General features: G+C 53.0%; 2 protein-coding genes across 2 annotated transcripts in view; both read right to left on the bottom strand.

Moving 5' to 3' along the window:
• The window catches only part of Pak6 (p21 protein (Cdc42/Rac)-activated kinase 6), a 21,122-nt gene extending 7,726 nt beyond the window's left edge, over positions 1-13,396 (bottom strand). The window contains exons 1-3 of the mRNA XM_013512644.1: positions 13,308-13,396; positions 3,651-3,859; positions 2,012-2,665 (exon numbers count right to left, since the gene is read on the bottom strand). Of these exons, the coding sequence (XP_013368098.1) occupies positions 2,012-2,665; positions 3,651-3,854 (858 nt within the window). The 5' untranslated portion in view covers positions 3,855-3,859; positions 13,308-13,396. The remainder of the gene's footprint in view (positions 1-2,011; positions 2,666-3,650; positions 3,860-13,307) is intronic.
• Positions 9,041-13,632, bottom strand: LOC106148115 (the record flags this gene model as incomplete). The annotated part of the gene is given in 4 exon segments (XM_013512413.1): positions 9,041-9,143; positions 10,851-11,070; positions 13,140-13,180; positions 13,308-13,632. Coding segments are annotated over 4 exon segments (689 nt in total), but the record flags the coding sequence as incomplete, so codon positions are not given.

Raw genomic sequence — 13,632 nt, 5'->3', positions numbered from 1 at the left:
GAGAGAGATTTTTCCACTCAAGGGATGAAGGGATACTTGGCAGAATATGGCAGTATATTTGCTTGTCCCAACTGGGAATGCCTCTAGTATCTAGTGGGTCCCAGCCAAGGTGCTGCTAGAAAGCACATGACAGGCTCCACAACAACGGATTATCTGGCCCAAACGTCAGCAGCACAGTGGCACAGGCGGAACTCTGGCCTCGAGCAGCTCGGAAGAAACCTCCACCCTGCCTTTCCGAGGCCTGGCTGGACAGCACCTATCTAGAGAGGTGTGCCTGCCTGTGGGGCCTAGAAAATCCACTCCCCTGGGTTTGGGACTGTGCAGGGTCCACACCCAACGTGACCCCCACCTGCTTCCATGGTGGGCACGCCGTGACACACATAGCAGCAGGGGCCGCGGCGGCTCTCAGGAAGTGGGCGGCATGGACAGGTCTGTGTCCCCGCTGTGAGGTGCTGGTAGCAGTCCAGACGGATGCATGCCAGAGCCCAGCCCAGTGCCAACCTTTCTCCACATCCCTGAAGCCGACCTATAGGACTGCTAAGGGGCCGAGAGGGACAAGCTTGGGTTCTCACGTCCAGAGTGGTGTGCATTGCCCCGCTACCATCTTAGTCTTTGGGGGAAAAGTCTCCCCAGGGACCCAGCCCTCCAGAGACCCTAAGCTCACAGACATTCATGTTCTTTACACGGACACGTCCAGCCATGCTCTGGAGCAGTGACGATGAGCTTTTTGGAAACTGAGTGCCCAAACTGCAATCCAAAACCCATTTATTTATTGCCAAGTGCCAGGTTTTAGTTTTGAAAAAACAGCACGGCACGTTGGCTCGAGTGCTGACAGAGAATCTGTGTGCCTGGCGCGGCGCTCACAGGCTCACCGTCACAGCCCTGGGAAGCCCAGGCTTTTGTCCCAGTGAGGGGCTGGAGTGCACGGAACCCAAACCTTCCCTGGGGACTTCAGCTGGCAGGAACCTAGAAAGCTCACAGGGCCAGGACATCCCCACTTCCATTCAGGCTGGGCCTCACACTATCACCAACAGCAGAGGTCCCCAGAGCCCTCCTGAGGGGAGGGGAGGATCTGTCACTTATGTCACTGCTGGCAGCTGTTTCTCAGGCCTGACTTGAAACCCTTGTGCTGTAGCTGAAGTTCATGATGCCTGTCTCTCAGAAGCTAGAAGACACCTGGGGGCCACAGTTGTAAAAAGCAACAACCAGGAACCCAGAGAGTCCAGAATGGGCCAGGTAGCTCTGAGGAAGGGCTTTCTCCCTGCTGCCTTCTCTGACTCACTCAAGGAATCTTGTGTTGCGTCACCCAGAGTCAGTCCTCTGGGTGCCAAATGGGAAAGGATGTAATTGTCACATGCTACAGCACATTGCAGGACAGGTAAGAAGCAAAAGATGGTCTGGTCTGCCTGCCGAGAAATGTCCCTTCACACTTTCCTCTCACAAGAAAAAGGTGCAAGGACTGCTCTGCTGTGGCTCCCTGACCTGGGCAGATTCAGCCCTCGGGCTCTCCTCATGCAGCACACACACTGGAGAAGACACAGCTATGGAAACATGAAACAACTACCACCGGGGGGAAAGCACGGAAGGAAGGGAGCAAGGACAAAGGAGGCAGGAGTGTCACCATGTGGCCTCCAGGAGCCCCTCTGCAGTCCTGGGGCAGGTGAGGGGAGGTGGGGCCCCTGCTTTCCCAAGCTGAAGCACACTTCTCCACCGGGATGGTCCACTTGGACCTCAGAGGATAGGAGTGTCAGCAGGGTGCCCCGCAGTAAATGACCTGGATTACAACCTCTGACTCATACAAGCTAAACCTTTGGAGGACATGGGCTCAGTTGGCCCAAGTATAAACCTCAGCAGAGGTTAAGCTAGCTTGGTGGTCATGCTGGTTCCTTACATCCTCCCTGACCCTGACCCAGGCAGCCTTATGTGTTCAACACCCACTCCCCTTGGATGCTTCCCAAGCCAGGCCCTACCTTCCTGAGTGGCTCTGGTGGGGAGCCCCAGGGTAGCTTACCTTGCTCTGTGGCACAGGGCCCGGCTTGCTGCTGCTTGGAGGAGCCGTGGCGGGAGTGGACAGGAACATGCTTCGGAAGAGCCTGCGCTTGAGGCTGTTCTCCTGGGTCTTAGGGCTTGGGCTACCTTCCCCACCTGGCCTGCCTGAGGCTGAGCCCACCAGGCAGGACTGTGGCCGGGCCTCCTCGGAGCCGTGCTTAGCAGCCTTTACCCCACGCCGCCCTGTGGCCGTGGGGGGTGAGGAGCCAGGTGGGGAACTCTGCAGGCAGGCACCCAGCTGCAGGCAGCGCTGCGAGGCACCTTGGAACTCAGCAGGCCCCAGGGACTGTGCCTTGGTGGCCAGCCCATTGGGCAGGACCCGTGGGCTCTGTGGCTCGGGCCACGGCATCTGCCTGTGACCTGCTGGTGTGCCCCCATTGCAACTGAGGTAGAGACCGTGGGGGTCAGTGCGCTCAGACTGGGGGCTCTGGAGGTACATGTCTGGGTCAGTGGCCCAGAGCTCATCCCCTAGCAGCCCCAGGGACTGTGCCCGCCGCCGACTGGTGGGGCTGCGGCCACGCAGGGTGTTGGAGCTGGTGACTGACAACTTCTGGATGTCATTGAGCAGCCCTGAGATATAGCCATCCATGGGCACGGAGCTGCCCCGCACCACTGTCTGCAGGGGAAAGAGAAGAGACGCAGGTGAGCAGCCCCTTTGTGGGGATGGTCAGGGTCAAGGCCCCGAGACTCGGGAAGAGCACTTGTGGCCCTCCCTTGCAGTGCCAAGCACTCATTTCTTTGTCTTTCTGTCACCCCCAGAGCCTACAGTGGGTCAGGCCTGTGCTGGTGCAGTCCACAGGGATACAGAGAGGAGACCCTTGTCTCAGGGGAGGCAGGTGGGCACCAGAGGTTACACTCAAGCATGCCAAGTGGTGTGGTCAGCTGAGTTTTGGGAGTTGGGGTGAACAGGGGCAGAGGGCTCCCTTCTCCAGCTCTTCCTGTGGCCTTCAGAGACCTGCAGAGCCAACTGAAGAGCCCAGAAGCTGCCCCAACACACACTGGGCTTATGGCCTCCACACCCCGACAGGACCCCTGACCCTAACTCCCACCAGGCTCTTCCATCTATAGTCTGGACCCACACAGCTAAAGTCCCATGATCTGCAATGAAAAAACAAAAACCAAGAAAAAGAGAGGTGGTGGTGTATGCTGTAATCCCAGCACTTGAGAGGCTGAGGCAGGAGGATCACTATAAATATGAGGCCAGCCTGGGCTATGTAGTGTGTTCAGGGCCAGCCAGAACTACAGAGTAAGACCCTGTTGCAAAAAACAAAGAAAAAAACAACAAAAAAATTCCCCTGGTCAGGAAGAACCCTGGCTCTTTTGGGGCTATGGGTCTAAACAGTCCACAGAAGATACTTATACTAAAGATTATTTGTGTCATCTGAAGTTCGAGTTTAATCAGGCATCATGCATTATTATTTGCTAAATCCGGCATCCCCTCCACTATGCAAAGTGACACCCCAGGCTCCTCTTCCTGGGTCCTGATGAGCCCTAGGCAATGGAGGCAGCCGGCTCCTCCATACTGCTAGCTAGGTGGCTCCCCGGGGTGCCTGTGCGGCTTTGCCAGCAGCTTCCTGTGGAGTCGCAGATGAACCCCTTACCTTCATGGGCTGAAGCTGCACCCGAGTGATACGTGAAGGGTCCACCACGGGCTTGGGCCGTCGCAGTGTGTCCAGGATGTTCTGCCATTGTGGCGGGAGGCCCACGAACTTGCCCTCTTTGGGGTCAAAGGACGTGTGGACACGGTGTTGGAAGTTCTGTGGGGCTGAGATCTCAGGACGTTTCTTCTTTTTCTTGCGGAACATGGTGCCTGCAAAGGGACAGCAGAGCTGAGCTGTGGCCCAGGGACCGTGGGGTGGCTGCAGTAGCTGCTGGGCACCCGGCGTGGGGCTGCCTTCCTCCCTGCTCCAGCAGAGCCCCTCTGTCCCTGGCCTTGGGCTTCCTGTCTTGCTCATCTCCACTTCCTCAGGGAAGGGGCTGACTCTCGCAGAACGGTCTCAGAAGCAATAAACTGATGCAGGCTATAAACAAGGAAAGGAGGTGTCTGTCTTCTGTCTGTGCCACGTCTCCTGCCGAGGAGGCAGACTCTGGGGTGTGTTATTATAAAACTCAAAGCCCATTACAAATATCATTCATTGTCAAAGAAATTAAAAAAGGGGAAAGGAGGGAGGAAAGCTAGCAGACTCATTTTATGAAGCACGTATGACCTTGATTCTTCCACCAGATATGAAGAGTACAAGGAAGAAAAATTTGAACCAATTTCACTTATAACTATAAACATGCAAATCTTAAACAAAACTAGCAGATTGAATCCAGTGGTGTGTTAAAGAGGGTTTTCTTTGTTTATTATAATCAGCTTGGATTTGTTCCAGGATAACACAACAACAGAAAACCTGTTAATACCATACATGACATCAATAAAAAGCCAACCAGCTGATTCCGTCATGTTGCCCAGGCTGGGGCTGTGTATTGTAGGACCAGGGAGCCCCAAAGGGCCCTCAGGGCCACCAATACTTTGCCTCCATTCCCAGAAAGACACAAGCTGCTGGACAGCCTGGGTGTGGGCGTGGGGTGGCTATCTTAGGGGCACAGCTCTCCAGAGAAGGCAGAGATACCTCTCCCTTGGGGACCCCTCTCTAGTCACTGAATTCTGCACAAATCACCCCTGGTGGCCACTGCTTGCCTCACTGACTGGAGTTTGTCTAAGGTCCTCCTGAGCCCGGCAACAGCTAGGAGTGGCATGGGGTTGCAAAGAACAAATAACTAAACCCAAGAGAGGAAATCTGGAAGCCTGAGAGCTAAGGGGACTTCTAAAGGGCTGACCCAGTCTCACCTTGGGGAGTTAAGGGGCTAGTGGGCCTACAATCATATAGTGATAGACCCAGGGTCAGGGTGCGCGCTGAAATGCTTTTGGATCTGAAGTGGCTAAAACAGCTCCATTGGTTTTTATGTCATCCGAAGAGGCCACTTCCATGTTTCTTTTTGTTTTTGAGACAGAGTCTCACTATGTAGTTCAGGGTAGCTTTGAATTTACTTTGTAGCCCAGGATGGCCTCAAACTTTCAGCAATCCTCCTGCCTCAGCCTCCTGAGTGCTGGGATTATGGACATGCACCACCAAGCCTGACTCTCCACGTTTCTTTTGTTTTGAGACAGGGGTCTCAGGCTACCCAGGCTGGTCTCCAACTCCTAGGTTCAAGCAATCCTCCGGTCTCAGCCCCAGCTTGACCAGGGTCTTGATTTGAATCCCTGGATTACTCATCTAGCTGAAGATCTGGAGTGCAGGCCACTGCTTTTTCTCCTGGCTCCTGCTGTGGAAGCAGCATTTTGATGGTTGTTTCTGTAGGTTCTGGGGAAAATCGAAGGTCTGGGAGGCAGCAGGACTCACAAAGAAAAACGAGGGCCTGAACAGCTCGTTTCCCCACTGGCAACTCAAGTGTGAGTTAGTCTGTACCCAGCACACACCTGTGGGAATATCAGGGTCTTTTCTGTTCCTTGAGGTTCAAGAATCTCCGAAACACTTCCTAAAGGCAGAGCCACAGGTGCAGGGCCCCCCTGCAGAAAACGGACTTTGTGGTGAAACGCACCTGTCTGAGCTGCAGGTGGGTTGTAGGGAGTCTTGCACTGACTTGGAGACTTAGACAAGTTACCTAAATGATCCGAGCCTCTGTGTTCATCTGTCAGAGGGGTTCATGGGCGACAGCTCCGAGTGTATTCAGTAAGCAGACTCCCAGCAGAAGGCGGCTGTTTCTCTTGCTACATCACCCTTCTCTGCACGCTTGTCTCTAAGCTCAGGGCCTCCAGACGCTGGCACTACAGATGTGCACTACAATACCCAGCTTCAGCCTTTGCCTTCTGCTCTGGACAGATCTGCATGCAGCCGGTCTCCTCTCGCAGCCTCTGGGCAGACCCTCCAGCACTGGTTCGCTGACCTTCTCACCCTTCTCCCTAACTCTGCGAAGTGTTCCGGACGGGCAGAAACACCTAAAGCTACAGAAGGGCTGCTGCCTTTCCTCCCAGAACAACGCTCTCTCCAGCTTCCTCCACCGAGCTGAGCCCTTGGTTCTTGCTAAGGAAATGCACCGAGGGCAATCTTTAGCAAATGATCTGAGTGACTTGGGAGCCCCCTCCCAAGCCCATTCTAATGGGGATTCCAGAACCAGATCTTCCCAGAGCCACCAGGAAAGGCCTAGAGGCCTAGGGTCCCAGCAGCCAGCCATGAAGGCTGGCAGAATCCGTTAGGTGTGCTCAGCTTAAAAGAGAGGCTGCTTGGACCATGTGACACAGCAAGGCCAACATTGCCAGGGACGGCATGGCTGTGTAAACAAAACAATCCAGGAGACTCTTCATGCTCATTATTTGGATTAAATCAGTGAATTTCGAAGGCCCTCAATTCAAGGTCAACATTGTAAAAAGTTGAGCCGAACATGGTGGTACACAAGTGGAAACCCAGAACTTCGGAAGATGAGGCAGGAGGATCGCTGCATGTTTGAGGCCAGCCTGGGTTACATAGCAAGACTCTGTCTCAGAAATCCTTCCCCCTAATGGGCTGGACATTAAGCTCAGCGGCACAGCACCTGTCTGTCAAGCCTGAGGTCTCGAGTTCAATTCCCGGTACCAAAAAAAAAAAAAATCCTCCCTGCAAAAAACCCAGTTTTTTTTTTAAAAAGTCAATTGAATTTCTATGTACCAGTAACAAATCCAAAACGAAAAGATATCATTTACCAATTGACATTAAAAATATCAAATACATAGGAATAAACCTAAGGAAACATGAGCAAGATCTTCACATTGAAAAATACAAAACATTACTAAAGATATGAAAGAATGTTCACAGATTGGAAGATTTAATACTGTGAAGATGTCAATTACTCCCAAATTAACCTACAGATTTATTTCAGTCTCAGCATATTTCTTCTGGCAGAAATTGACACACTGATTCTAAAATGTACAGAGAAAACAGAGATCCAGGAATAGCCAAGGCAATCTTAGAGAACGAAGTTGGAAGATTATACTAAATATATATCAAGATGTATTATAAAGCTACCATAGTTAATGTAGTATAGAACTGTCACAAGGATTGACAAATAGACCAATGGAGCAGAAGAGAGAATCCAGAAATAGACCCACTCATCTTCGGTCACTTGATTTATGACAAAGGTGACACTGCAGTGTGATGCAGAATGGATGATCTTTTCAACAAATGTAGCTAAAGCAATTAGCTATCCATGTGGGGAAAGATGAAGCCTCAAAAATGAGTTCAGGTCGTATCCCCAAAGAAACAGGAGATAGATCATGACCTACATGCGAAAGGTGAAATATTAAAGCCGGTAGCAGGAGGGGAAGCCTAGTCTGGCCCCGTCTGGTTGCCACTGACTACCATGGGTCCAAGTGTGGTGGGCTTTTCTGCTACCCCTGAGCTGCTGGGTCCAAACCTGTCTACACCCAGGGGCCCCGGAAACAAATGAAATATCCAGGTTTTCTTTGTCTAAAGCAGAATTCTCGATGGTATAATTTTGGGGTAGGGGACTATTACTAAAGATCTGACCTATACTAATGAGTCAACGCAGCAGGAAGACAATAAATATCTGGAAGAAATAAACAAAATAATTGCTACATGTTTGGCCAGTAGGGCTACAGGTGACTTCCTTCCACACCATCTATCTACTTTCTAGATTTTCCTTAAAGTATTTTTAAATAAAGAGTGATCCCTGAAGACTGTCTAAGGCACGAATGTCCCTTGTTCGGGGCACACTCAGAGCGTGAGGGCTCTGTCAGAAGCCCTCAACTTGCCATTTCCAAGGCTCCCCAGTTTCCAAGGCCCGTGGTTACTTCATTTGCTCTGAGACTGTGACATTCAATCAAATCATCCCACGCCAGCCTTTAAGCTGTCAACCCCAAGATCTCCTCTTCTGCATCCACACCCCACTCACAGAGCCAAGGAGCGGTCTGCCAAGACACCTCGAGGAGCGAGAGTGTAGGAGAAGCACCCGCATTTCCTCCTGTCCGCCTGAAGGCAATGGTGTGGGGCTCAGACCTAACGCAGTGATGGCAGAGCTGGAGGAAGGGTAGGCTCAGGTGGCCTCAGGCTCCTGCCTGACACTTTGCCTTCACCCAAGGGAGGGAGACTGAGGTTGGGCCTTGGGCTAGAAACAATTGTGTTTGAGAAATGCTTTGAACTTTGCTTTTTTGTGTGACTGCAGATTCGACCTTCCAGGGGAGGCTGGTGCATGACTGGGGCAGGGGCTGCCTAGTTCTGGGAGGAAGGAGTCCACCCCCACCAGTTTGGCACAGATCCTGCTGTGGCTGCTTCCTGGAACCTGGCAGGGGGGAACTGGGCAGTTCCTGGCAGAGCTTTCCAGAGGAAATGCAGTCACACCTGGCAAGCCCAAGCTAGGTGGAGAGTTCAGGGAGCCACGGGCCTGGGGTCACGGAAGGGTGAGACTGTGGTGTCGGAGGAGACTCAGAGACAGAAAGGATGGTAGCTTTTCTTGAACACCTGTTAAGGGCTAGCCATTTCCAAGGATCAGCAGTCCTGAGGAGCAGGAATTATCCACAAATCTGGATGAGGCTCAAAGAGCCTATAACTTGATCTGGATCACAGAATCAGGAACGACTGAGTTGGGGCCTGAACCTGGATCTGATCCTGAAGCCCCCACTCCATCCTTCCACCCACCTGACGTGGGGCAAACTCACAGGAGCTATAAGCAGTGGGGGAGATATGGCAGCTCCTGCCACCCCGTTTGCCAAGTCCTTCTGTGGGCTCAGGTGAAGCCCAGGAGGACCCAGGCTACTGCCCTATTTTTAGGGCGAGCCTTACCTGGTATGGAACCAGGGGTTGTTTGCCCTGAAAAGAGTAGGTACAATGTTACAAAGAGGTCATGGTGAGGGCGTTAGTGGTGAAGGCCTGGCATATGTGAAAAGCAGAGCCCTCTGAAGGGGAACCCCGAGGCTTGGCCCCAGCAGTGGTGGGCAAGGTCGGTGGCTACCGCTCTACTGCAACAAGGAAGAACCTGGCTTGGCTGCTCTGGTGCCCACATCAGGGATGAGGAAGCATCTGCAGTGCGGTGAGTCTCCCTCTTCAACTGTTTCTCCTCTGGAGGGAGAAAACATCTATGTGCCAGGGCCTGGGACACTAGGGGCACCAAAGCTATCGGGCATCACAGAGCCAGGGCAGAGCTACACACACTAAAGTCTGCGTTTATGCCTCTGAGCAGCTTGGACATCCAAATAAGACTTGCCATTCTGGGCAGCCCTCTGGGAATGCATCTGCTCCAAACATGCTCTGGGTTTGCAGAATTCCTCTTTGGGAATCACCTTTGGGAACTGCCTTGAACACTGGCAGCTGTTCTCACAGCCCATCACCCCTGCCTTGTCCCAGGAGGACAGTGTTCGACGTGGTTGTCTTCTTCACCCTCTGGACCCAGCTTTGAGTGAGTCTGGGTTGTTTTTACACACTGAATCTACTGCAAGGAGAGGATGCTTAGCCCATAAAAAGGATTCGGAAGAATGCACCGAAGTGGGAAATGTGGCTTCCAGAAAGTGAATCTGGGGGGGTCTACAGCTCCTTTCAAGCGGGCAAGATTTGGCCAGCTTCATAAGTTCTGGGATGTTGGTAAAGCATTTGTTAGGAACGAGGTTGGTGGGATTCCCCGCCATTTCCAGGCAACTGGGAAGAGAGGAGGCAGCTGCATCCTGGGCCAGCTCCCAGTTCTCAAGCAGCTCGAGGTGCCAGGGAGCCAGAGTGGGGGAGCCACAGCCCGGCTTCCTCCAAGAGAGGCTCAGGGCCTGTTTATCATGGGCTCAGTGAGACCTCTGGGCTTGTGGTCTTGGCCTGCTCTCCTTCTCTAGGCCTCGGCATGTCTGGTGGTGACAAGATGCTGGACCCTTTTGCTTTGGCCAGCCTCTGCAGGCACAGACAGCATGCTCTTTAGCACGTTCTTGCTCAGAAGTTCTAGGTATTAATAATCATCCCTCAGAGAGGACCTAGTGTCAATAACAGGCTCTGGACTGAGCATGTCACATATGTGATCTCCTGCCCACAAGTCTAACTGAGCACCATTACTGTCTCTAGCACACAGGCAAGGAACCCAGGGGTCACACAGACTAAGTGACTTGCCCAAGAAGTCTCATAGCAGCAAAAAAGGGCAGAGTCTGACCCAGACACCAAGGTGAACTTGGCTGCAGTCAGCCATGAGCACCCACCTCTCCATCCTGTGTCATTCTCAGGCCCACCCGGGCTACCCTGGGGAAGGGCTTATCCTAGACTCATAGACCCAGAGGCAAGCCACAGAACTTGGACCAAGATCCTGGTTACGGCCACTATCTAGCTCCAGTGACCTGCAGTGGACTTGCTCCCTTTCAAAGGGGGGGTCCCAACACCCCTAGATCTGCAGCAGGGTTGCCTAACCTCTCTGTAGCCCTCGTTAGGATCTGACACACACATACACACTTCTGTAAGGAGAGATGGCTCTCCCTGGCCCCTGGTAAGAATTTCTGTGAACAGAAGACTAAATTTCATTGGAATAGTCTCATTTGCTGGAAAGATTTTTCTCAACCTTTATTTCCTGGAGTTCAGTTGAATATAACAATTACATTATTCATTTCTTTACTCAAAAACATTTATTACATACCTGTTCTATTCAGGGCTCTGGGGACCATGGTAAACAAGACAAGATCCTCTCCCTCATGCAGGTCAGTTTGCTTCTTCCAAGTAGGGGTTCGACAGACCAGCCTGCACCGCCCAGGCAGCAGGGGAGGCGCCCTCCACCAAGGCCTGGCCTCTGCCCGCCCATTTTTGTACCTCTGCAGCATATTCCTGACAGGAGCCTTCACACCTGCTCCAATGTGCTCGGCCTGTCCCCGGGCCCTGCCTTCTGTCCCCTTCGTCCTCTTGCTGCCAATCTTGGTGTAGAGCGAATTCTGCTTCTCCTCATCCCCTACCAGGGTCCAGGTCTGCCATCTGCTCTTCATCCAGTATAAGGGGCAAGACAGGCAGCCCCCCGGCACCCTATCATGGCCCCCTAAAATGCAGCAGGGCAATGCCATTTCACCTCCTTTTCTGTCCAGTTGCCGCCTGCAGGGCAGATGATCTTGGCCCCAGACAGGATAGGTCATTCACGGTACCAAGTGTGGAGAGTCCTCAGGAGGCTGAGTTGCACCCAGAGGTTCTGCTGTCCCATTTGAGTGGCCCAGGGAGATGTGGCATATGCCAGGGCAGAAAGCAGTGTGCAGGTAACAAGCCTCATGCCTGGTCCCCTAACCCCTTGTCACCATCCCCACACCACAGGCCCCAGTGAATCCCCAAGGGAGAGATAACGGGCTGTTATTTAAAAGAATCCAATCTCATGCAGTGGCTATGACAACACTCCAGCTGAATGAGGAGCTGGAGAGCCAGGCTGGCCAGCCAAGGAGGTCAATATTGACTCAGGCTGCCTCTCGGCCCAGCTCCAGCCTGCTTGGACAGTGCTGCATCTGCGCCTGACCAGCCCCTGACCTCGCTTACTCTATCCCCTTCCACTCCCGGGGCACGGTGTTGCCTTTCCTCGCCATGGGACGACCTGAAGCATGACATTCCCTGGTGGGCTGCAGCCAGGGCCCTCTCCCTATCTCAGAGTCCAGTGGCCTCCACACACAGAAGCCTGAGTCCTCTGCACAGAGCTCTGAATGTTGAGCCAGAAGAACATCTACAGCCCCTACTCACATGAGGGCCCTGTGCTTTTACAGCCTTTAACTTTTCATGTCTCTCTTTTGTTTATCTCCTTGCTTTAGGCTCACAAAACCACTGTGAGACACGCCAAGCCTACTGGCCCTATTTTAAAGATGGTAGACAAGAGACGGCCAGAAAGGGAAGAGACACATAGAAAGTGCCTACACCAAATACTGGGTGCTTTTTATTAGTGCATCTAATAGTTAACAGTAGATATTACAGGCTCTATTTTACAGACAAAGAAACCAACATTGGCTGGGGATATAGCTCAGTGGCATAAGCGCTTGCCTGGCAAGCCTGAGGTCATGAGTTTGATTCCCGGTACCAAACAAACAAACAAACAACATTTTATAGATGAAGCAACTGTTGAAGATGGTAAGCGTGGAGCTGGGATGCACAGTCCCTGACTATAAGCTCCAATGTCATCCACCATGCCCAGTATCCAGAGACGTCAAATGGCCAGCCCTACATCACACAGTCGCTTGGAGATGAAACAAAACTGACAGCTTCTGTCCAAAGACTCCCCCTGCCCCAGGCAGCAGTATGCTCAGGCTCGCCATGAACACGTGCATACATGTGACGAGTACACAGGGTGCTGCTGTTTCTGCCATTAAATCTGGATCCATGTTAGAAATGGCCCCTTCCCTGTGCCTCAGACCCCTGAATTAGGGTCTCTCACCACTCAGCCTCCTTGGACTCTCTGCCTTTACTTTACTCCTATTGTTTCGTTCCAACATCTTCCAACATCATTTTACCAACTAGCCAGACCATTCCCAAAGTCCTCTAAGGGAGGAGGGCTCAGGGTAGCTTAACCTTTTCCAACCAGAGGTTGGTAAGTCTGCCTCCATAACTACCCTGTGAGGAGAGCCTCTCTGTCCTTGGTTACAGATGACATTTAAAAGTTTGCAGAGAAGTAAAACAACTTGCTTACGGAGTCAAAGGCGAAGTCGGGATTCAAACCCAGCTCTTCCTGGTTGCAAATGTGTTCTTGGCCAATTGTCCTACACATGGCCTGAGAACTCACAGCATGTCAATATACGCTGCATGAACCACAAAAATGACCACAGACACAGAATGGAGCCTCTGCCCCACCCTGCACTAGAAAAACAAGTCAGAGAAGCTTAAGAAAACTACCACAGATAAGGCAGGATACAGAGAAAGCAGCCTTTCCCCTGGGATCCCTCCAGGTTTTAGCCCTTGCTGCTCCTGGCAGCTACACCACGTGTGGAACGCCACTCGGGGCGTGAGAAGGTCTAGGGCAAGGTTAGCAGGTCTGGGCACGTGTAGCCTGGGTGACATTGCCTTGCCCAAGTCAGGCTTCAGCCCAGATGACGGTCAGAGGCTGGGCAAGGCCCAAGGCAGGATGTCTGAAGCTCTACTGACCTGCACTGGGGCTGAGGGTACAAGTGCCTTCGCCGGCTCCACTAAGGATTGAGAAACAGCACGAAGAGCGGCCATGGGGCTGCCTCACAGTGCCGGGAGGGAGGCAAGCCAGGAGGGTCATCTGCCTGTCCACAGTCCCTCAGCAAGCTCTGGAGGTCCCTCACTCACCTCTGGGCCGCTTTCTTCGCCTCCTCTTCCTCAAGTCTCCTCCTTTCGGTGGTCAGCTCTCTTAGGCACAGAGGAGCAGGAGGACCAAGGTGCCTCCCGGGCCGGTCCTTCGCAGGCCTAGGCAGAAACAGCAGAAATACATTGCTACAGATGTAGTAAGTGTCCTCACGGAGTCTGCGACTGGCTGGAGTCCAGGGGGTTGGGAACCGCCCCGCGCTCGTGTCTGGCTGAGCGACCCCGTTGCAGAGGCCGAGCAGCGGGCGCAGCGTGCCCGGGTCGGAGCCTCCCCAGCCGGCCACGGCCACCGCGCCCCTGCGCCCGGCGG

Source organism: Chinchilla lanigera, unplaced genomic scaffold, assembly GCF_000276665.1.
Source record: "Chinchilla lanigera isolate Chin_1 unplaced genomic scaffold, ChiLan1.0 scaffold00015, whole genome shotgun sequence".
Taxonomy (NCBI): Eukaryota; Metazoa; Chordata; class Mammalia; order Rodentia; family Chinchillidae; genus Chinchilla; species Chinchilla lanigera.
The sequence above is the reverse complement of the archived record's forward strand: the minus strand, read 5'-3'. Positions and strand labels throughout refer to the sequence as shown.